The sequence below is a fragment of the Dermacentor variabilis genome, chromosome 2, assembly GCF_050947875.1.
Source record: "Dermacentor variabilis isolate Ectoservices chromosome 2, ASM5094787v1, whole genome shotgun sequence".
NCBI classification, from domain to species: Eukaryota; Metazoa; Arthropoda; class Arachnida; order Ixodida; family Ixodidae; genus Dermacentor; species Dermacentor variabilis.
The window spans coordinates 44,749,270-44,774,507 of NC_134569.1; the positions used below are offsets into that span (position 1 = coordinate 44,749,270).

At 42.5% G+C, this 25,238-nt stretch overlaps 1 protein-coding gene across 2 annotated transcripts; it reads right to left on the reverse strand.

Annotated features, from left to right (window-relative positions):
* Positions 1-761: 761 nt before the first annotated feature.
* On the reverse strand, positions 762-25,236 carry LOC142571737 (uncharacterized). 2 transcript variants are annotated; one of them, XM_075680306.1, is made up of 10 exons: positions 24,776-24,795; positions 24,165-24,293; positions 22,087-22,183; positions 21,044-21,099; positions 17,329-17,376; positions 15,362-15,473; positions 9,653-9,713; positions 6,080-6,181; positions 4,425-4,505; positions 762-3,253 (listed from the first exon to the last, which is right to left on the reverse strand). In XM_075680306.1, the coding sequence occupies exons 2-10, from the start codon at positions 24,274-24,276 to the stop codon at positions 2,057-2,059; spliced, it is 1,866 nt and encodes a 621-aa protein (XP_075536421.1). In that variant the 5' UTR covers positions 24,277-24,293; positions 24,776-24,795; the 3' UTR covers positions 762-2,056. The 2 variants fall into 2 exon arrangements, with proteins under 2 accessions (XP_075536421.1, XP_075536420.1); XM_075680305.1 differs by lacking the exon at positions 24,776-24,795 and adding an exon at positions 25,104-25,236 and having other exon boundaries at positions 865-3,253.
* Positions 25,237-25,238: the final 2 nt, after the last annotated feature.

Here is a 25,238-nt window from a genome sequence, read left to right on the forward strand (position 1 = left end):
CATAGACCTGAATCTTCAGAGGGGGCCTAAAGCACTTTGTCAACATTTTTGTATTGTGTTCATAATCTGTCATAAAGGCTGCTGTGAACATGTGAGCCACATATCACCACGTATTACTGCACTGCATGCAGCAAGGAATTTACAATTTAGTGTCAAAAAGAGCAAGAAATTGCTTGCTTTTGCTCCCACAAAGCCATCATGTGGTGTCATCGAACCCAGCTGGCCCATCAACACTATTGGCCAGTTTTGTGATCATGAAAGCCTTCTCAGTTGCCAAATAATTGCCAATTCGGAGTTAAATAAAAAATATGTATGCCACCGATGTCGAAATGACTGGAAAATGATTTCATCTAGTCACTAGGCGTAGCTATGTCTGCTGCACATGGCCTCTGAGATAGCAGAGGCGTGCTGTGCAGTGTAGTCTACTGCAGCCACCACGACACTCAACTCTTGAATGACGCTTTGTCCCCTTGGCTTCTCCACTGTGTAGCTTCCAGCACAATAGCGGAGACGAAGAGAGATAGCAAGATGTCAGTGCGATAAATCCACTTACAGTTGCAGGATTCACGACATTTTTTAGGCAAGAGATTCGCGAAGACAGGAAGGAAGGAAAGGTAGGCAGGCCAACCAGATGCATGTCTGGTTTGATGATTCACGAGATGTCCTTTAAAAGTGAGGCCATTCTAATATTATAAAAGTATTTTCAGGTGCCCTTTAACTTGGACAGTAGCTGAAGCAAAACAAGTGTCTGCAGACATATCTGGGATTGGCATTTCCATCTGCCAATTGAGGATTCAATGTTCTTTATTACATTTGCAAACTGGCACTTCGATGAAAAACAGAGTATAGCTTTGGAAACGGCACTGCTGGTCAAAAGTGGTGCAAGAGCACCATTGGAGCTTTATTTCTGTACAATACCTCTGTATGTTTGCTTTAAGATAGTGCTAGTCAAAAATGATGATGGCTCAGGCACCACTGGGGCTTCATTTCTGTACAAATCCTTTATACACATGCTTCAATATAAGTGCAAAAATATAATACACATCTGATAGTTGCTATGTAACATGAGGCTTCTTGTGCCTTGTAATTGTGACAAGCTCGGTGTGGTCAGTCTAAGCATGCTCTTTGCATTGCTTGCGAAATGAGACAGCTTACAGCTGTATCACACAGTATATGAAGCGTCCAAAGCACTGCTTCAACTTCCTTGTTGCAGTGGCCCCCAGGTAAATAACTTAATAGTATGCAACACTACTTCAAAGCAGGACAAGCATCCAGGAGATTACTCATTACTTTGGGGCTGCAATTTTGTAGCGATGCCTTTTTCGATGCTAATTCCTTTCGGCGCTTTTCGCATTCATGAATAGTTAAGAGATGCCCTGCGTGGAGCATCAAACATGGCCACTCACGAACACGAAGTGCTGAAAGGCATTAGAATTGGGAAAAGGCATCGCTACAAAATTGCAGCCCTGATTTTTCACTCGTACTGGAAGTTCGCAGCTGCATATTGTGCTCGTAAGTGACCCTACCTATAAAGCAATTTTATATGTCCAGCAGAGAACCATAATGATGCTGCACGTGCTGCTCTCCACCATGCTGAGAGCAGAAAGGAGACAGACTTGCTAAGAGAAGGGTTACCTGCACATTTTAACGGCAATACTGTAAAGAGGGCTATCTGCACAACTTAGAGAAAACAAAACAATAGTTAACGTTCTTGAAACATACAGGACAGAAAATTCGCAAGCCATTTGTGGTAGCCTAAATTATTACACCTTACTTTTAAGCCTTCACCAACCATCCTTATAATCAGCTTGTGGTAAAGAAGAAATGCTGTCAGCAGATGTCTTCATGTGTTATGAACTGTCTCCAGTTTGCGAAAGCATACTCACATGGATTACCAGCAAGAACAAAAAGACATAGTGCACTGCTGTAGTTAACGAATCTGTGTCTTAACTGCACTTCACTAGCAATAACGCACCTGTATCTTTGCTGGAAACGACCTGCTTTGAAGTAGTTGTGCTGTGCCTTCCTATATACACACGCGCATAGGTGTCCAAGGTCATGACACCGCAGCCTCCTTGCCAGGCCGTGAGTCCAAGTGTGGCCGCTTGGCTGGGCTGCTTGGGCTGTCACTCGGTCGACTGCTTGCCTTAGTGGCCTTTGGCAACACCTCCCTACTGTCCGTGAGACCATTAGCCTTAGCTGGCGCAGGCAGGATGAGTCGCAAATTGCCGTGCACACCATTCGCTGTTGATAGACCATTCCTGCGATGTGATGGTGGTGTAGTCTTCGAAAACACGGCAGCCTTGCTTCCAGGTCTCTGTCCACTGGTCACCACACGACTAGCTGGTGGGCTGGAACCGGGCGTGCGGCCAATCCAAGCCGCTGGCTGGTTGGAACTTGCCCCACTGGACGGCACTTTCTGTTCAACACCGGGTTTGATGCCAGTAACACGAGGCGTGGGCAAACAAGGAGCGCACTCCATGCTTGCAGGAAGTTTAACAACTTGTGGGCTCCTTTGTTGTTGGTTTTGTGGTGGTTGCTGACTTCGTGCAGTTTGCTGCACTTGTGGCGATTGTTGTGATGGCTGCTGGCCTTGTGGTTGCTGCTGGCTTCGGGATGGCTGCTGGCTTCGGGATGGCTGCTGGCTTTGTGGCAATTGTTGACTTTGTAATGGCTGTTGGTTTCGTGGTTGCTGTGGGCTTCCTGCTGATGACAAACCACTGACATTGCCAGTATAGCTAACAGCACCCTGTTTAGACCTAGCATTTTCTACACGCTTGTTTGAAGGAGTCTCAACAGGCTGCTTTGCAGGAGAGCTTTCACGATTCGTGTTGATTGGCCCAACTGGCTTTTGAGAGTCCGCTGCTATGTCAGCAGCAGTAGTGTCCTTGTTGCTGAGTGAACTGGTATTCTGGGAAAAACCAGAATTGACACGGTTAATTGTACTGGAGCGGTTAGCACTACCATTGCCTGTGTCAGTGCAGTTACCACTTGCGGGGTTCACATGGCTAGGATTGGTGGCACACACTGCATTAGCATTCGCACTGGCACCACTGGAAGGAGCATGTCCCCTTTTACTTGATGCAGAGCCAGCTGGTGGCATGTCATTGGTCTGATGGGATGCAGTGGATCCGATGAAAATGCTTTTTCCTTCATCTGGTGGCACAGGGACCGCTTCATCTGCCTTTGAGCTCGAACTCATGAGTGATGGTGGTAGCACAGGAAATCGGTACAGCAACCGCATGGGGGCATTCTGTAACAAGTCAGAGAAGATGTACTGCTGTTTGTTTATCTTGCACACGTGTGGCGAGGGGATGGGTGCATTCTAGTATCTGTTTACTAAACCTTTCCAGAGAGAAAGACTACGAGAAAAGCAACAGGAACTTTGCTCCAGTAACGTTACTACAGGCTTAAGAGGAAGCTTTAGCCCGAGCCCAACTCTGGTGCCGCCTATTGAAATACGTGTAAAACACAGGAAGACATTTCTGAGATAACCACTGGACCAATCTTAATGAAAGTTGTTGCATTTGAAAGAAAAAATTAAATTCTAGTGACTGTTGAAGTGGAATTTTATTTAGCGATTGAATATCTGAACAGGAATTTTTAAAAATTGGTAAGTTTGATAAAAAAAGAGACACAAGAAATTTCCTAATTCACAGCTTTGCACTAAGAACAGATATCACAGTTCTGTAAACTGCATCCGTTAGAACATCCAAAGCGGACAAACTTGATATATTCATTTCTATTTTACATGAATTTGTTACACTTCTTACAAGGGTGTTGCAAAAGTCCTACTCATATATTAGTGGTATATTTGAGAGCTTTGCATAATACGTCAATTTTATCCGTTTTAGATGTACTAGAAAATGCAATTTACAGAATTGCAACATCATTTTTCATTTCCGAGCTGCAGAATTGTAAACTTGATAGTTTCGTTTTCTGAAAACTCGCAACTTTCAACTCTTCTTTTAACGGCCTAGATCTAAAGCTTGCTACAAACAGCCACTAGACTTTAACTTATTCTTTTATATACAACAAAACTCAAATTTGGTGCGGTGGTTGCGGTGAAAAACAATTTCTCCTTTCCTATGTATTTAGACAGCAGCCTCTAAGCTAAGGCTTCCTCTTAAAGCCAATCATAAAATGAAGAAAGGAAGAGCTGAGCAACAGAAAATGAAAGGATAAGTTAGTGGCACAAGAAATGCCTACAGGATTTCAATGTAGGCTCAATTCAGCAACTCATTTCATTTCATCACAGCTATAAGCAGCGACAACTTTTCCTGGCAATGCAGTGAAAGCTGCTTAAATTTAGCAGACAGTAGCAGGAGTTCCGAAGGAGATTAGCTTGTAAGCTGAAGTGTTTATAGAATGAGAAGCACAGCAGCTGCTGAAATATGTGCTATAGCATTCGAAGACACTCTTACCCTCCGCCAAGAGTAAATGTAGGCAAGGTCCATGAGAGCATATTCATCCAGGAGGTGGTCATGCATGTACATCACGTCCACCTGCATACACAGAGCATGAGCACTAGATTAGGCTTTGTTAGCACCACTACATTAAACATCGGCCTGTGAGATGGCAGTATTGTAAATCCGAGACATCAGTGCCGTGCGGCTCACACACATGCAGCACACGTGCAAGCTAGCCTTCGATAATTTTACATCTCTTCAGCTGTATGATGCCAGCTGAAATGCTTGAAAAGTATCACCAAGCAACAGAAGAACATGCTGCTTGTGGTGGGCAAGGCACAGGACATCCATTTTCCTGACTGGAATGGCCATGACTCCAGAAGAGCACACGATGTTATCCAGCCAAAAATATATTCCTGAATGCCGTAACCTACGTTAAGTGTTTCTGCAACTTACACGCACTTTAAAGGGCCCTGAACCACCCCTCGGGCTTGGTGAAATAACATGGTCCACAAGCAACATAAGCTGCTGTGAACATCTCACCAAGTTTTGCTGTTGAACACGGTGCGTGGAGCTCGCAAGTGGATTGCGAAGTTTCTCGCTTTTCAACAGAAGGCCCTGTCCTCACTCTCTTTTAGACGCACTATTTCGTCATTCTCTTAGATGGCTGCTATTGGTGAATAGCTGACATCAAGCTGCGGTCGGCTGCGTGGCCCCCACCGCGGGGTGCCACCAAGAGTCCACTGGCTAAGTGCACTATGGCTTGCTGAGGGCAATTGCGTTTGGCTCATGTTTAGCGCATCGTAGGCACCAAACGTGGAAGTCTGCATACGTTAATATCCAAAATGAAATTTCAACTGCGTGCCACGGTGACACTTGCAAGGCAAAGCGTTGTGGGCACGCCCCACTGTGCCGTAGTCTTTGCAGTGCAAGGCATTGAAGAAGGAACGGGTGCACAGCGGAGGCTGTGTTTGATTGCCAATGACTCTGCTGAATGCATTAGAGCACTCTCTGGGGAGAAGAATTTCTGAAATAGCCTATTTTCACTTCAAATGCCTTCCCCCACTTTGATAAAATGTGGTTCAGGGCCCCTTTAAGTAACCGTGCAGCTGCAAAATAAAGCCATGTGCCTATAGAAGAAATTTCGGCATTTTTAACTCCCAGAAAAAATCCTTTATTTAACTAATTCAGAAATTCCTTAATCTGAATATTCTTCAAGCTTTACCAAGGTTGCACTGTACACATTTGAAATAGACACAAGGACTGAACAGCACCAATCTCATTAAAATCTATAAAAAAAAGATAGAAAAAATCTCCCCTCTGCCCAATTTGCCAACCTACGTCGAGGCACAACTGAATATTTCTGAACTGGTTAACACTTGATTCAGAACAACATGCATGTTAAGAAACCCCGGACATAAAGGCTGAATAATTATAAATCTCTTGTTAATAATGGTGTTTAAGTAACTGACATCTATTACCTCCTCACAGTGCACCAATAAACTTTTGACACACACCAATCACTAATGGCTACTGTGCACACTATGCTTGTTCACCCAAGATGCCCAAGCATATTCAGGGCCTTTTTACTGTGAGGCAGAGGCAAAATAGTTTTGCTGGCCAAAATGAAAACCTAGCAACTTCACTAAACAGGCCAGTTTTCTACTTGCCTCATGGTTCTTGGACAAACCAAACTTTGCCCTCAGGAATTTCTTGAGGTGGCCCACGGTAAATCCACCAGGACAAAGGAGGTACCGGTGGCTGCCTGGAGGCTAAAAACAGGTGCTCCCATCACACAGAAATTCATTACAATGCATACTATTCTGTTTATGTTTATCCACACTTTTCAATGGCTATTGGGTTATTGACCCCACAAAATTTCAAACTGCATCGACTCAAAGGAGTTGTATTACTGCTACAGGCCAAACTCAATGGCCACTGAAAATTTTCATTCATTTGACACAAGCACTCGTGCTGCCACCACCTCAAGCTACAATTCCCAAAAGTGACTAACCCTAACAGTTATCTTAAATATGCAAAAACCACGTTTTCTGCACGGTTTTAAATGTAAAGCATTCATTGGCAAACATTTGCCACTTTGACAATACAGTCGAACCCAGTTATATCGAACTCGCAAAGAAACGTGTGTCAGTTCGTTATAGGGCATAATTCAATATAAGCCTGCTAAAGAATTGGACGTCACAAAAGCACATACCATTTATAAAAGCACTTAAGTTGTGAAACTAGCTTAGTTTCGCATGAAATAGTCCTGTATCTTCTTCTGCTTGGGCAACTTTGCGGCCTGTGACAGCACACACTTCTCCACATAGTCTAAACAGTTGGAGCAGCTGAGGCCACAACCTTCCACATTCGTGCGAAAGCGCCAGACTACACTCCATTCCATACATAGCAATCAATGCTGTGGAAGCTACGTAAGAAGTTCGGTCAAGAAATGTTAGCACTCGGTGAATTCTGTCCACGCTTCGCTGCGCGCCAACAGCGTTCGCTCATGCAAGCATGCAAGGGAGGCTCCTCGCGATGGGTTGAAAAAACACCGAAAAGACCAACGAAAATTCAGACAATTTAAAACAATGCATTAGCAGCCGTATACCACAGTATGTTTGTTTCTAAGGATTAAAACTTGTTTCATTCAATACTGAGCCTACATTAAAAAAACAGTTGCGCACAACTGCAGTAAGAAAGAACATTGAACTATATAAAAATGCCAACGAAGCCACTGCAAGAAGTCTCTCTAGCCTCCACAGCGTTGACTGCTATGCATGGAACAAAGTGTAGTGCGAGTATGCCAATCGCCTCAGAGGATGCAGGCTAAGCCAACGCGTCTGAATCGGTTTCAGAAGAACCACTTCTACATGGCCGCCTCAATGTCTTATATATTTATTTATTTATTTAACAATATCCTTACAGGCATCGTAGGAAGCATTGGGTAAGGGGGGCATTAAAATAAGATTAAAAGAGTATATAGAGCATATGAAAAACATAATAGACATACATTATTAATTGACAGTGGAAAAATGAATACATATCTTATACAAGTATTAAAAGCATTGTACAAAATAACAAGGTCCGGAATGTACATATTAGAAAAAGAAACGATACAGTTCGTTTAATAAACAATGAAAAATAATGTTGCCACTCCAGTACAAATACTAAACAATACTAAAAATACAAGAATAATAAGCGAAATGAGCTTATAAACAAGAGAGCACATAACTGGAAAGAAAAAGAAAAGCATTGTGCACTTTATTGAAATTACGCAGTAGAATATGAACTGATGAGCTGGCAGAATTTATCTGGATTAGGTTCGAAGACGATGAAATCAGGGAGAGCGTTCCATAATCGAATGGCATGAGGAAGTGCCGACCAGTTGAATGCATGTGTGTTCCCGTAGATGCGTGTGAAGCTGAGGTGATTATGTAATCTGCGAGATGTGAAAGGTGCGACTTCAAGCCGTAAAGAAGATTTCCTGTCTGCATGAACATACTTGTGAAATAATGATATGAGTGCAAAATCGCATTGAGTACTTAGTGGCTGAAGAGAAATATCAAGTTTTATTTGTAAGATGCTTGAATTGTAGGTGTAGTTACGCAAGATAAACCTGGCGGCCCTATTTTGAATTGATTCTAATAAGCTGATTAGGTTATGATGGGGTGACCAGATTGGGGAGGCAAATTCAAGCTGGGGGCGAACAAACGTCTGATAAGCTAGCCTACGGATGTTAGAGGACGAATAATGTAGGTTTCGGCGTAAGTACCCCAGTGATTTTGAAATATTAGCACATATAGTACTAATGTGATGGGCCCAGGAAAGGCTTGGTGCGACATTAATGCCTAAGTATTTGTAGGAAGTAGCTACAGAAATTGGCTCTTTATTTACGTTATATTGGAAAGAAGAGATTGAGTCTTTACGGGTGAAAGACATTACTTTGCATTTAGACGAATTAAGATTCATTAACCAAGTGTTACACCAATCGAATATGAGATGAAGGTCATTTTGAAGAATGAGGTGGTCATCGGGACTGGTTATAGGGTGGTAAATAATGCAGTCATCTGCAAATAATCGCACTCGGGATGTTAAGTTATTAGGAAGATCATTCACGCATATTAAGAATTGTAGCGGCCCAAGAACGTTACCCTGTGGCACGCCGGAAGTGACATAGGAAAGGAGTGAAGAAAGATTGTTAACGATAGTAAATTGTCGGCAACTAGACAGAAAGTTCCGGAGCCAAGTTAGTGTCAGTGAATCCAATCTTAGTGCGTTTAACTTTGAAATTAGGCGGCAATGGGCTGTAATGAGCATGAGACGAAATTGGGCCTAGCAGTAATATTGGTACTTTTCTATGCTGCTTGTGGCCCTACTGATTCACACTGGTCATTAAAAGTAAAGTCTGAAGGAAGGGCTTTTGAGGTGAAGAGCTATGAAAAAAAAAAAAAAAAAAAAGAAGCACGCAGTGCAGAAAAAATGAAAGACAAAGCACATAAGAAGACACCTGCAAGCAAAGGCACTAAATATTACAGCTCCGGGGCATTTTGATGGACATGTAGTGGCTGTGCAACTTTAGTGCCAGTTTTCTCAGAAGTGTGTTTTGACCCGACTGCCCTGCTTGCAGAAAGCGTAGCACAACTATGGCTTGATGGATTTTCATGATGTTTGTTGCATTATATTCCTTAGTAAGTTCTCTATACAGTGACATTCCTATTTTATTTAATTACTACCATTTTTTTTTACTCTCTAACTAGTTCGACATGACAATAATGTCTCCATTATACTAAGATGAATATAATGTTCTGTGTAAAAAAAAATCGGGGTGGTAAAAATATTTGGTGAATTTCACTGCATGAACCATTATTATGGCTACAATATAAGAGCAACTGTGGGCTACTACCACGTTTTTTTCTCATGCCAGGCTTTCTGCAAGTTTCATACAACAATGATGCAAGTAAAAATGTATAATGTGAAAACTACTGGAGCTAGCTTAATGAAACTTTGCAAGTAATCATTCAGTCACTTCCCAATAAGCATGCCAAATTTCATTGCTCTACTACAAGAAATAAAGAACTTCACCTCTGATCCACACCTCCGCCCTTAAAGGGAGTCCACTGTGCTATGTAACCCAGTTGGATAACAGATACTACAATTGGATTATGGTAACGATGTTGGATGAGACGACCATATCTTTCTATGTGCTGCTTTGAAAACGCCCCACCCCATATGCAACTTACACTTTCCTGGCTTTCAGGTAGAGGAGGCCCCAGCAACGATGGTCGAATGGGCAGAATATCCCTGCAAATGGAAAACGAGCATGTGAACTTCAGTACAGTAGTAGCAAGGCCGAGATATGCCTGCTAAAGCATGCACTGCACTTCCTTGCCACCTATCTACACTGCATACTTGTAGCACCTTGTACTTAGTTTCATACATAGCAGGCTACACTACAAAGGCTACAAAGACTTCTCTTACTGTGCACATTGCAACCACAAGATAGTGCGTCACATACAAGAAAGGTATTAGGTACATGCTATGTAATTCAATGTAAAATTAAGTCTCATACTCTTAAGTTGCAAATTGTAAAGTATGTATTAGATGAAATACATAGATCTAAACTTTATTACTACCACATGAACAAAGTAACACGTTTCTATGACCAGCAGCCACAGCGCATCACTGTCCTCACAAGTGAAAGATAGTATGTCACCTAACAGAAGCACAAATATGCATGCATAATAAGTGATGTGATGGAAACTTGTGTCTAAAAGTTGCAGCTGTGATACATAAAGTAGTTATTTCATAGAAAGCATTGCATCGCAGATCACACTGTGAATTGCTCATATGAGACTTCTATGGTCACAATACTTGCTTAGGTTCCGCAGCGTTGCCTGCTATGCGTGAAACGGAGTATAGACATAATGCAAAAACAACTCATTTTATGCCCCAAGTTGCACCTACCTAGGCTATGAAAGACCCTGTATTGAATGGAATTGTATTAATTTTGGCCACTTCGTGACCGTCAGTGTATGCTAAGATCTTGGTATTTATGCTTTCCACAACTGAGTACTGCTGTCATTGAGATACCAAGGCTGTTAAAAGAAGTGCTTTTGTGATGGACTGGGAATCTGCCATTCTCTAGCGTGCTACTGATTTGTGCTCACACCCTCACTGTCACCATGAATGATGTCCACCTCCCCACCAGCATGTTGGACGGATGACTAGTAGCATTCAACTTTGTTTTTAACAGTACAGTAAAAGCTCATTAATTCAAATTCCGCGGGGATGCTATGAAAATTTGAATGAAACAAAATTCGAACTTATGAAAGTCAGAGAAAAAAATTGCTCGGTTATGCCGCGTATATAGTCTGACGTGGAGTGAACAACGTCTATACTTCAAAGCACTGGCGCAGCCAACGTAACCGGACGCGGCCAGCGCGGTCCGGCGCGCCCGACGTCGAGATGGCTCTTGCTCCATCCGCGCATTCGTCGCGCTGACTGGGGCGGAGAAAAAAAAATGTCGCAGTCTCGCGCGAGAAGCGAAGCATCGATTGTGATAAAAAGTTAGTAGATAGCTATACAAAGTAAGGATAATAGTTTTATCGGCCGTATAAACTTGTACGCATTCGCTTACTAAATAAATTAACAAGCATAATGTCACGCGCACACAGGTGTGCATGAATGCATCTTGCTCGATGACCGCAGAAACTCGCTGAAAAATGCTGGAGTGAGGACATGCAGCAGTAGCAGCGAGCGAATTGACGTTCGAACAGCTCTCGCTTCAATGCTAACGCAAGGTAGAAAGCACATTGCATATGAAGCTACTGGCAATACGCGCACTCTGCAAACATCGCAGATCGCTTTGAAGATGAGGCCCACGTGGGCGCGCACTTTGGCCACGTCGCAGGCACGCTTCCTTTCTCGTTAATTCCTTAGTGTGTCGGTCCTTTCGGTTATCATCCTCCTTCTGCCACCCTTTCACCCCATGGATCATTTGAAGCATCCTCTTGGTCAGTTGTACAGTCAACATCCTATTTTTCAGACTCAATAGGAGCCGCCAAAACATCCGAAAAATCTGGCTGTCCGAAAAAAAAAAAAAAAAAATGAATGCATGTCTTTAACTGCCCTTAAGGGCTAAAACTGCCACAAGCACGTCCAAAAAAAACGCTTAAAGCCTGTCAGTACACTTATTAGGCATATCGGTGCTCACACTTTGACACGAGACAGGGGTGCACGCGTGTATAATTAAGGAATACATACTAGAGAGTTTTAGAATAGGGGCCCCAAACGTTTTGGGGCCCCAAAGAAATAGCGTCGAAGCCATTGCGCATGCGCGAGACGCAAACTGCGTTTGGGTTTTGCGTTGGGAATGCTATTTCACCGATTTAGCGGGAGCTCAAATAGCGTTCCCAAAAGCTTTGCGTCAACAAACATGGCGGCACCCATTGAAGCGACGGCTCTAACTTAGCACCAAACTGGGTTCCATTCGTGGTAACGCGTGAAGTTCGCAAGCTAGGAGAAGTGACTGCAGTTATCGCTTTCTCTCAACTAGCGTGTGTTATGAAGATTGATTCATTAGACACCGCTGATTCTGAATTCAAGTGTGGATTTTATGGCTCGTAGGCCTAACACGGCTAAGCTTGGCTGGGGAAGGCACGTAAAGTTGGTTTTGTTGCTCAAAACTAAGCACAACTAATCGTTTGCTGCTTGAAGAATAACCACTAAATTCTAATTAAATGCGAATACACGCAAGTCAATATTACTATTCATATCATAAAATGATATATTTTATTTAATTATTTTTAATCGTTCTTCTTAGACACCGTAGTGGCGCTGTCAGCGCAAGACGCTATCCGCAAACGCAAAGCCCTATTTTAAATCTCTTCACTCGTGCGTGCCCCAACGCTAACACCCGCAAAGCTCTTTGGGGCCCCAAAATATTGGGGCCCCTATTCCAAAACACTCTACTGTGTCCCATGACAATTGCCCCTTCCCACGCTTGTTATGCTTCACCGCCTAGCACTACTCTACTGAGGCGAAACTAACTTTCGGTGACTGGCATTACGCAACGCGCTGTGCTTTGCAAGCTTCGAAGCCAATCGCGAGTATTATAAAGGCAGAGTCGGTGCCATTGCTGACAGCGGCAAATTCTTTCAATGAAAAACACGGCACCGCACGGCACCGCACGGCAAGCAGCTTAAAAGCGAACGTAGAAGCAGCTAGGCTTAACGTTGCCACGGTAGTGGCTACGGCTGCCAGCGGATCTGCGTGCGAGAGTGCTGGTTCGAGGCGGCGAGATAATCAAAATGGCGGCGGTGGTGGCTTTGATTAATGCCGTTTCAGACCTGCAGTCAGGGCAATATACATTGAGTATATGGAATACGTGGTGGTGCCGCAAAGTTGTGCGAATTATAGGGCATGTCCGAAAAATCGGGCGTCCGGAAAATCGGTCGTTAACTACTCTGGCAATACATCGTGCCGATGACACGACGTCAATGACGATTCTTTGCGATTCCTCTGTTACTAGAGCTAGCATTAACACGACTTCTGTTCCCTTTCATTAAAGTTACAGGTAATTTTTCCCTGATGGAAGCACAAATTCCCTGAGTATTTCCAGACTATTCAAATTCCCTGAGAATTCCCGGTTTCCCCGGTCGGTAGACACCCTGCAGATCTCAAGCTGAAATTTGCACATAACAAGCACCCTGACTTTACTCTTAAATTTTTGGTGTGTCATACAAGCAGAAATACCGTGGCTATTTTCAAACACCAAATTAATTGTGACAATGTGCGGTCTTTGTAACATGTGCCAAAATCTCTGGATACGAGCATGTTTGCAGTCCACTCCAGTGGAAAGCATACACAGAGAACCTCGTGAGCAGACGCAATGGAACACCATAGCATTCCACTAGACCTTCCTATAGCTATTCCATTGCACTACACTCTTTAGTGCACTACAATCTTCAGACGATTAGTGCACCTGTCAAATATTGTTACGCATGAAGAAAACGAAGACCTGTGAACGTGCTTGCGGTCCCGAGTGGAAGAAGAAAGAAGAGAACGACGCTCAGTTGATAAACCAGCTGACCGCTCTTGCGCTCACCTTCGCGACGACGCTGCGGCAGTAATGGTTCCGTTGTTGTGAGCGGTACCCAGCACCTCCGCCACTTTGTTAGGCGCGAAGGAGACCGTTTATAACCCTTACGGATGAAGGGGACCGTTTACATTAAGACGCGAAGGTGAGCGCAAGAGCGGTCAGCTGGTTTATCAACTGAGCGTCGTTCTTTCTTCTTCCACTCGGGACCGCAAGCACGTTCACTGGTCTTCGTTTTCTTCATGCGTAACAATATTGTTATTAAAAATTAAATTGTGGGGCAATGCCCTGAAGCTGGATGGTGGGACCACGAGAGATGCCATAGTGGAGGTCTCTAAAATTAAGTTTGGACATCTGGTGTTCTTTAAAGGGCCCCTCACCAAGCCACATAACAAACTTTGGTTATACGCTAGAAGTTATTACGTGTCCTCTAAGGAGTGTTCTACCGCAAGGAACTTTCAAATTAGTTCCCTAACAACAGAGATATAAATATCTGAAGTGCCCCAAACCCATGATTTCAGGAGGCAAGCGTCACTGCCAACATCGACAACTCTCCACTTGCCCCCATCTAGCCTCCGCAAGCGAAATTCCTTCCATGTATTCTCACATACTGGAGCCGGGGGATCATGTTTTGGTTGAGTCGCGCACTTCTGACGATGGTCTCGCGTGCGAGCCATTGCATCTGTCTTGTTTCGTGCGGCGGACAATTTTGCGTGCTCTCCACGAGAACACCTTATTGCGGTATAGCGGTCACAAGCATTGAGGGAGACGCAAGCTGATCAAAGAGCATGATCGTGCATTGGAACCTGGTAGAAAATGGCAAATAGTTTTATTTCATGTGCACATAACTGCATGACATGAGAACGAGCAAAAAAAAAAAAAAAAAAAAAAACCGGAAGTAAGTCCCTCTTGCTACGACATAGTGAAACAATGACTCACAGACATTCAGTTTGTAGGTCTTATTATTTCTCTAAACTTTAAATTGTCTACTGGAGCAAGAGATCAAACAAATAACTGATGTTGCCTTGAATAATTCTCGAAGTCATTTGTCACAGCACTACAACTTACATAAGCCCACTTGTGCAATCGGCGTCCTCTTTGGCTGGGAGTGCGTCGCCCGCAAGGAGAAGGGCACACGGCATTTGGTTTGAAATTTCAGCTCTTTACGTGACGCCTAGTGGCGTATTACTTTGCAGACACAATCATTAGCGCGCATTGTATGCAGTGCACTTGCAAACACAAAATGTATGAACCTGGTGAGGGGCCCTCTAAGGTGGGACAAAACATGGTATACAAGTGTTTATGCATCCTGCCCCCATCAGAATGAAATCACTGCCCAGGAATCGAATCCACAACCACATGTTCGCAACAGAACACCTTAGCCACTGAGCCACCATTGTGGGTAACAATAGGGAGTTTTAAAAACAGCATCCCCTAACAGCTTTCTGCACTCAAAAATGAACTTCTTTGTGCGTGTTTTGCATTTTTTTTTTGTACACATGGCCAACGAACAGCTTTGTCTAACTTTATGTCTCCTATCTTTAACACTCCCTAATGCGTTATTGCCATTCTCTCAACATTTATTGTACATTTCATTATGGATGATTTCCAACTAGCCCAACTTTTAAACTTTAACCTAACGCACCAAACGCTGCTGTAATGCAACCAAGTGATACTCAAAGTATAAAACAAGTGTGCCAAGCATTGCCTCAAGGCCCAAGTGCTGGGCTGTAAGACAAAACAGATATGCGTGTCATCCAACACTTGCACAGCCTGCAGTCTTTGGTTGCAAACACTTAAAACTGTACAGTGTCAGCACGCGACCAAAAAGCATTTTTGCTTGTTGACTCACCGGGCACTGTATTCCAGGGACACGCTGATCAAATCCTCACGGTTGAAGATGAGCCGCTCAACGTTGCGAACGTCTCCTCTTCCCTCGCTTGATATCGGCCTAGATGAGCGTTCTGTGGAGGGAAATTTCTTAAGTTATTGCAGGCCTAAACATGAGGGCACCACCACAATCAGCTACAGTTATAGATTAAAGTAGTGATAACTTCAAGTGTATGTTCTGTGCCAAGATATGCTCAACTAGGATCCCATGCCTAAATGAAGCGAGCGTGCAAGCCCACAGCATTTCAGCGAGATCGCAGCTCACACTACAGTGAGGCGCAAATACTATGTCACTTGTGAGCGTCTGCTAAATATGGGACAATTACGCTCTTCCATAGCTTCGGTTTTCGAAGTTAAATTGCACAAAATTCATTACGATCTAGAAAGAAGCTTTTTGGATGTCTGAAAAGGGTTATGCTCGGCTGACTAGCTCCAAATATTGCATTAGGATCAATCATCTTGACTCTGTACCATGCATGCTGCTTTAGCACAGTGCTAGTAATGCTACTGCCAATAGACACCAACACCTCCGGTGGTTATGCATGCAAAAGTGACCGAAAAGATTGCTAGCACTATTTTGGACAGGCTCCATGTGATCGAGCAAGATGCTTTGCTCAGCTAGTTGGGGTGTAGGCATAATGGAAAGTAGCACAAGAAACTAGGACAAAATAATGGAGAAAGAACATAGCGCAAAATTCCCCTTGTGGTGTGGCTTCACGCCGGCACAGCATGCACTGTCGCGCTGACAGTGTGACATTCACACTGTCGTGAAGTCGCACATCAAGGCAAAATTCGCATAAAGCCCGCACCCAAACTCCACTGTTAGATTTTTTAAATTCTTAGTGTGGGTTATGCACGCAAACATACGGCACTGCCTCGCCTGCCAAACTACATGTTATTTGACATTGAAATGCAGTGTAATTAACTCTTTCTTGGCAATGGTGGACTGCTAGTCTCAATTATAAACAAGACGTACGACATCACCAGGAGCTGGTTCTGTATATAGTACAATATCAATGATACCAATTGCTTGGCAACTCTTAAGTATACCTACATCTGAAATGTGTACAAACCATAACAGACAAAAGTAAATGCCCCACTGTGAAGTTGAGGCATTCTGCTTACTTATGGAGATTCCTTTAGGAGCGGGAGGTCATTAATGGCTTTCTTGACCATTCTTTTTAACCATGTTGTCGAGAGCATCAATTTGGAATTCGCAAATTTTCACCATCATTTCTTTACACCTATGTTGTCAATAATCGTTACACGGCACAATAAATGCTTTTTAAGTGCACAGGTATCCTTCAGGATAACAGAAGACCAAAATCTCGACCCCCGACTTCAAAACTGTATAAGGCGCCTATGCTCTGCTGAGAGAAATATCACAGTGGCTAAGAAATTCGGATCATCCACTACAGCCCAGCACTGCACTTGAAGTTATTTTAAACTAGAACACATTGTATTTGGTGCATTCTGGCTGAGACATATTAAAATTTGTATCACCCCAAAATTCAGATCTACCGCTATTGTATCGTAAAGATTCGACTGCATTTAAAATAGTGGCACTAATCCTGTGCAACACAGTAGGACCGCTCTCATATTTTTTGGAAAAAAAAGAGAAAAGACTTGTATTACAAATTATCTGGGACAATGACAACTTTCTCAAAGCCACAGTATCTTCAATGTATGCTCGATTCACTTATAAAGTTATTGTAACATTGCTTGCAGAATTAAGATTATAAATTATACGAGCACCCTTTTTATAACATTAGGAAATTACAAACACTACACATCCATGTGAGTAAATCACTATCTGCAATCTGAAATGCAGCTTGCCCTTTGTTTTATTTCCCTAGGTAAACGAACAAAGCACGATACAATTAATGAATGTGTTCAAGTAAGCATGCTGGCATATTCGGAATGACTGACCAGATGGGGGCAAGCTGGCGTAAAACTCTCGTCGTCTTCGCATCTCATCTGTTCAAAAAAAGAGGGAGAAAGTTAGCACAATGTGATGTCACCACTCCCTGCTACTCAATATTTTGCAGAATTGTAAACCTAGAGCAACATTTTGTAACCACTCAGTGCAATTGTTTTTCACAAGGGTGTGGCATTGTGTGCCTTTCTGAAGAGATTAAGCACTTGGTGCAACGAAGGCAAAGAATACAATTGCAAAAACTGTTATGAAGTGCAGGCCCGAATTCTTTTTTTTCTTATGCAAGACTCAACAAAGGAGCAAGTGCCATCAGTAAAACCTTACATAAAAAAGCTGCGCTGGCCACAAACAAACAATCTTAGGGTAGCTCACAGTTGTATGTATACTACCGGCATTAGCCTTTTGTGGTTGTGTTTTATAACATTGAAAGTACCAACACAGGCACCACATTTGCTTGATTCCAGCGCACACATTTTTGCTGGAAAAACTCATTTTGAAACGACACAAAATTTGAGTTCAAAACCAAAGCTGCAATAGTGACAAGCTACCATCATTGGCATTAAGCTTTATTTACGTGTTGCCTACAAGCAACACACCAGAAAGAGAAATTTTTTCTTGCTGAGTTTCGGTATTGAATATGAAGTTTCTGGCTAAATGTCTTCACGCAACACAGAATGAGAGGCAGCAAGTTTCATTCGTTAATTTAGAGCAGGAAGGCTGGACGAGGGAGAAGTTTGGCACCCGGCTCTGTTTCTTTTGAAAGCATGGTGAGTGGAGTGGGTGTCATATCAGTGGTGAAGCAAATAAATGAAATAAAATTTGACAGTAGAGCAGAATTTGACAATGTCGACAAGAATACAGTTGCAAGAACTGTGGTAAAGTCGATTTCCATTGATTCAACCCTGACTGGATCGACAAAATTGACCGAGTTACCCAATGGGCAGAATTAAAGGTGCACAAAAAGCAGCAAAACACACCACTGATTCATTTGGCAGTATTTGGAACATTCTAACATGCCACCCAAACGCACAGCTGTGTTTAATGTGTCCAAAGTAGGGAACTAATGCAGAAATGATATTAAAGCTCGTAAACAAAGTAAAAGTGCAATGGTCAACTAATTTTTTAGCAAGGAAAATGGGCAAGGGTCTAATATGTGTTGCATAATGGCAGCCAGTTTTATAAGGTCAGCTTAGGTGCAAACACAGATTTAGTTTTGTATCCGACTGCAGTGCGTGGACAATTTTCAGCCCAACTACATTGGGGGAGGGGGGGAAAGGTGAGCATTAGAATCAAGTAAACACCGTAATCAGTGTGAGCTACCATTGTTGCTTGAAAAATCTCTCAAGGGCAGGCCTAAAATAGGCGTTTTTGATGGGAGATAATGTGTGTTCAATGCATTCATTGTCCCCTAAAGCTCGGCTGAGATATGCTGCCACTAAAGGTGTGACTAATGGCTGCGAGATAGGGCTATAGGTGGCAGTACAGCCACCGCATTAGTTTGGATGAGTGGATGAGCGACTACGTGCATGAGAATGGTGCAAATAATTTTCAATTACTTTAAGAGCCAATCTTATTACATTACTTTCTTTATTTGTGAAAGTAATATGGCTGTTACCTTCTGTCAAGCTAATAACACCATGCTGAAGAGCGCATTCTATTAACCGCCAGCAACTTAGTTTTAAACACCTGTGTCTAGCTACTGCAAGGTTGCACGTGATCCTTATTTTCACTTCCATCTTGTATTGGATACTCAAAGTACCAAAGTGCAAAAATTTCAGCACAGCAGGATATCCACATAATAGAAGGGCACCTCAGCAACAGCTAAGGATGGTCATGTAACAACAGTCATAACCTTATACGACTAAGACCAATTGTCTTCTGCGAGAAAATGAATGCTTAAGGTTTTCTTTCATACTGCTGAGTGATTTCACGCCAGCTCGTTCATGTTTCGTGGTATCACAGATATTTCAGAATCATCAACACGTCACCACAGGGAATCGCTTAAGCGCTGGGTTCAGGTATCACAGCAACCACTCCATTTGTTTAAAATGACACCAAGGGTTTTATGTGAATCGCTTGAATCAAAATGCAGCAATAAAATTGGAATGATTGCAACAATGACACATTGTGTGCTCAACATATGCAGTCATTGATTTTACTGCAGTGCAAAGACTACAGCGCAAAGCCAAATGAGTCGCTACATTGTCAAAGAAATGCACACGATGATTTATGACTGTGCTACAACCATGCAATAAACAGGCTTCGAGGGATACGTGCCCCATATGTGCATATGTAAACAAGTAGTGGCTAGCAGACGACGCCATGCGACATCCACACTACTGAGGTTCAGCCAGAGTTTGCCGAGCGGTGATTCCACTTGGTCTCACGTACAATAGGAACCATATGAATGCATGCTAACTGATCAAGTTCGAATTATCCGGTGAAGGGCAATTCTAGGATCAAAATAATGAAATAATGCCCATAGAAATGCAATGGCACCGGCTGGAACCTTTGGTAGCAATTCAATTTGCTGAAATATCGAATTAAATGGAGTCAGATTAACGGAAGTCTGCTGTACCACAAGTTCATTAAGCCACCATGCTTTACAAGGCATTTAAGAGGTGCGGTATCTGAAATGGCATAGATGACACCAAAAATGTGATGCTATTGGGCTGTCGATAGTAATAAGAAGATAACTAACAAAACGTAACAGCAACAATGAGTGATGTCTACTGTAGCTAGGATGCAATAAGTTTTCTTTCCCTGTTGGAGCCAATCACCATTACTCTCTCATGAAAAACAGGTCAGTGGAATATCAAGGGCATCGCATTTATAATTTTTCGAAGTATGAAAGCTATGCAGCACAAGGAAATTTCCTGTTACCTTTATGTCATACTAATTACGGAAAGATGCTTCCTCTTTCTGTGCACTTAAAACTTTGGACCAGTCTACTACACGCCATTAAATTGCCATCTACTTAGCACTCAAACACCAACTTAAGAATTACTTGCCGATTAACTTTGTATAATCTTATTTTGCTAATTTGTAGCTGTGTAATCAGCTATGATTGTGTGTTTTCTCTTTCTTTGCTTTTTTGTGTGTGTCCTCACTCAGTGTCTTGCTTATATTTTGCTTATTCCATTTTTTGTTTCTCTGCTCTATATTCTGCTTTATTATTTTTTTTTTATACATCAATTAATGAAGGGTCCCAGAGCAGTATCTGGCTATGGGACGCTTGTCTGTACCATTTCTTGTAAATAATTGTATGAATAATAAACTGAAACTGAAAGCCAGGGTGTTTGCTGCAATTGAGAGCATTGCATTTTTCATTTCTGGCCTTGACAACCGTGTGCATGTTACGATCAAGGGCTTAGTTAGAATAGAGTAAACGTGGTATCTCAGTACAAAGTCCCTGTAATTGTATATAAGTGAGTAAGCAGCGAGGCAAAAATGGGAACCATTAAAGAAAAAAAAAGAGAGAGAGAGAGAGAGTCTGAAACTGCGCATATTCACGCAATCTTAGCCAACCATCAAGCGATCCTTAACCTCTCAACACAACTGCCCCTTTTGCGAGGTGAACAATGTGGCAAGATATCAGCTCTCTGGATACATGCACCACACAAAACAAATGTTGGTAACATTGGTTGTTCTTTTATGTTTTGTTGTAGTGACACACCCAAGTCGCTTTAAACTGATACTACCACTCACTTCTGAAGAGGCCTGGGACCAATTTGTACACGATATCCTGAAGCGTCTGGTCAGACCTGCAAGAAGGGAAGTGAGAAATTTGCGTGAAAAAATAAATGCATAAATAAAATAAGTGTCGCATAGAGCAACACGTAGACATGCAAGCTTTAAGTCTCTATTTTTTTTGTCCTTTCGCTACTTTCTGTTTGAGATTATGTTCAGCAAGCCTTGTACTCAGGCTCTTTATTCAGTGTTCACACAATATGCTATTTCAATGGAATGAAATCAGTGAGAGCACTCTTGTGGCTTAAGTTGGAAGGAATAATGTGAAGTTTAAGAAGTTTGTTTTCCACGCCTACAAAAAAAAGTCAGTGCCATTACCACACAACCCCATAGTAATTCTGCTGAAGGCGCGGTAAACAAACATGCTTAAACATTATTTCTTTATCTGCAAGTTCTCTTTTCCATAAGTTGGACAATTAAAATATTGATGTCTAAGAGCAGGCGTGACTGCATGCCACCAATCAAGCAAGGTTTGCTCCCAATCCAAAGGAATGGCTGCACTAGCAAAACTATATAGGTGTTCAAGCCAGGACATTTCAGTCATGGCAGAACGGTAGCTCTGCACATCACCATTACAGAATAAACAACGTGTTTAAACACTCGATGTGTTGGAGCAAAGAAGTGGCATAGATTTTGCAAGAAGTTACCTGACATGTATCATGAGAACTATGGCACAAAAAAAAAAAAATAAGAAAGAAAAAAGAAAAAGCTTTTGTGGCTACAGCGTGTACGCATCCATATTTTCAAGCCCACAAAAGAGCACTTTCTTTCTGCACAAAGAAAGCACAGCATACCCAAGATGTACTGGTCAGCTGCCATTAAACACAAGGCTAGGCACCAAAATTGAATGAATGCACAGTCAGCTTTTATGCCAGAGCTATCTGCAAACACTTGCTTCCATAAAATCTCCTTTGCCCATTTTGTTGCCTACTCTAGCCTGCTTTGTGATCTAGGAATACTGGCCACATTGTGTTAGGCACCTCTTGACCATAACCACTTACCGGATATTCAAAAGTGGCCGTGTCTTATGCACTTGAACGTCACACACTGGACATAGTTTGTGCTTTTCAAGGTACCTTACGATGCACGTCTTGCAGACTGTGAAAAGAGAGAAGAGGAAAAATGCATGCTGTATTTTTGGATGGCTGTGGTGAACAGTACAAAGAATGCATTCATGCAAGTGCTCGATGTAAAAATGTCCTGTGCAGTTTACACATAACTAAGGGTGTTTGAATAGCAAAATTTTCTAATCAAATACAAATATTCGAGAAAATGACCTTCAAATATGGAACAAAATATTTTCTCTCCTTTCTGAACAAAGTAAAAAAATAAAAGGTTGCATAGAGTCTGCTTGGATTAAGAAAAGAAAAAGAAGGTTGCTTAGATTATTTCATACATGCATTATGCAATACCATTCGTAACTGGACATCCCCTTAACTGAGGCAGTCATAAATGAGGACTGTTTGCAGTTGTCAAGTTGCAATGACTTATAAAACAAGGTAACAGCATGTTATCAATGCATGTGAGTGTTGTCTCCATTGAAGGAGAGAAGTGTGATACACCACTCAACATTGTTTTAAATTGGTACAAACATGAAAACTGGACAAATAATAAATGGGTTTGGCTAAATCGAGACATCTCTGTATACAGGCTGCCTAAGAGTGAGGCAATTTTACTTAACTATCGGAAATTATTGAGCCAACATTATTTTCACCATCCCACTCAGAAAGTGGTGCCAGCTGCAGCTCTCATGCAGCTGAGTCATTTGGAACAATCCTGACTTGCATCACTACCTCACACTGTAGACTCCCATAACAGTTGTCCCTTATATTTGAACGGAAACGAATATTTGCCAATTTAGAAATAGTGAAGACTATTTTATTCGTATTTAAAACATTGAATATTTGCACAACCCTAGACAAAACTAACCTTAGCTGCGCATCCTGTGACTTCCACATAACCTACTATTTTTGCTGAATGAACACTTCAAGAAATCAAGTGAATCAACTGGTCCTGAATAGTGATCTATAAGGCCTTGCAGTTCTCTAAGCTTTCAAAATGCACAGCTTTCATTTTCTCATGGTGCTCTTCAAATGGCTGCGTCGATGGGTGAATTGATGTTGTGGCACAAGGAGATTGTAAAGTTATGATCGCTGGTGTATTTCCTGTCAGCTAATGAAATGGCTAACAAATTTTTCATGGATGAGTAAACAATGTTTAAGCAAAATGACTTATAACGCTAGTTTTACTCATGTCAGAACAGAGGCCAATAAAACAAAAGCTAACAATGGCATGAATAGACATCAGTCAAGTGGCACTGCGTAAAAAGAACTTGTCAGATGATTATTATGCCTGAAATTGTTTTGCATGGACTGAAAATCACCTATATATCTAAATGTTATGAGAGGTGTTAAATTCACTCGAGAGTTACTTTGAAAATACTAAATGCACTGTCAAAGAAAGCAACATTGTGTACCTAAAATCGCAGCACTTAAACTTATGCTATAAAATAGCTTGTTACTGGAATCTGCAGGCCAATACAGTTTTTTACCTACTGTATTCAGGTGAAAAAGGTTAACAATGGCTATGCATGCTTCATCAAAGGACATTCTACTGCTTATATTGGTGAAGTCAACCTGATCCAACTTAGCTCGGACAGACATTCAAGCCCTTAAATTATTACAGAAACATCCCTTCAATGAACTACACAGACATGCGCTTATGGCGCGTGTATTTCATTTCGCGCATCATCTGCATATTTGAGGCCACCTAATTCTGAGGCCATAATATATATTTGAGGTTGTGCCGGCAAGAAATCTGAACTCTGAGGCAGGAAGTTTCGCACAAATGTTTTCGTAAAGTGTACTGGCAGACAGATCACCGCCGCTCGGCGAGTGCCGAACCAAATTCAAGTCTTTCTGTGTTAAGGTTTCCGCTTATATGTTAACTAATGCAGCGCTATCAACCGTACGTCCTGGTAAAAAAAAAAAAATGCCGGTGTGTACTTTTTAGCGATAATGTACAGTGCATCCATCATACAAAGAAAAAGAAAATCTGTAACGTGCTGCACGCAACTTACATGAGTGTAAACATTCAATGATGGTGGTCGCATCAACGAAGTAGCCGCCGCATAGGACACAGGTCAGATGGGGGTTAAGCTCGACCAATTTCTTCCGCCCCGCTCCCTGCATCTTGTCAATTCATTATTCTGCGTACGAAAAGGCCAAAATCAATAAGCACACTTCCAGTAGTTGAACCGGCGGGGGCTGGCCCGCCAGCTCCGTCACTGCGATATTGAGCGCAAATGTCCCCACGCTCTTCAGCTATTGGTCGTTATGACATCGCAAACATTGCAACAAAAGGAAAGAAAGAAAAGAATACAAGCGCCTTTTAAGCACTCTTTCAAATACCGAAGCACACGGCGTGCCCAGTGGTTTTGTGTACGAATCGACAACGGTTAAGCAGCGTTAAAATTGAAAGCAATGACAGTGAGCCCTACATTCATGCATAGTCAACCGTTGATTGACAGCGCTCTTTTCGATGTCAATACTCATGGCGGGAGTTAAACGACCGTTGAGGCGACAAAGGCCCTTAAGGGCTTGTCATGTGTGGGTCGCACATTACATGAGTATAACTTATTTATTAATAGTCACCTCGGCAACTCTAATTGTGCAACAAGTGGTTACTAACGCAGTATTGCAGTCAAAAAGTTAACAGTGCGAGCATCCCGCAGTAGTGCCGCACGCTAGTTGGCTCGAGAAGTACCCAAGTCGTCTTCCACAGCACATCGCTTTAAGAGGCCTGTAAGGCTAAAGCACCACGTCTCCAGCATTCTTAATTATTGCCGGATCGGTAAAAGCGGCTCTAAACAAGGAAATCTGAAAGAAAACGCGTTAAGCCTACATGACGGAGCACCAAACAGCGTCATGCACGCAGTCGTCGCACTGGCGTCAGCGAGGCTGTCAAGCTGTCAAGTAACGCCACACACGCCGCGCGTAAATGTTTTCGTTGTACTCACCCTCACTTACGCGCCAACTCGGGTTCAAACGCGCACAAACGAAGAAAAACACGAAAGAAGTTTCCCTTTTGACAAAAACTGTCGCAAACCGAAGCCGACGCCATGCGCGGACGTCACGTGACCTCACTTGACTGA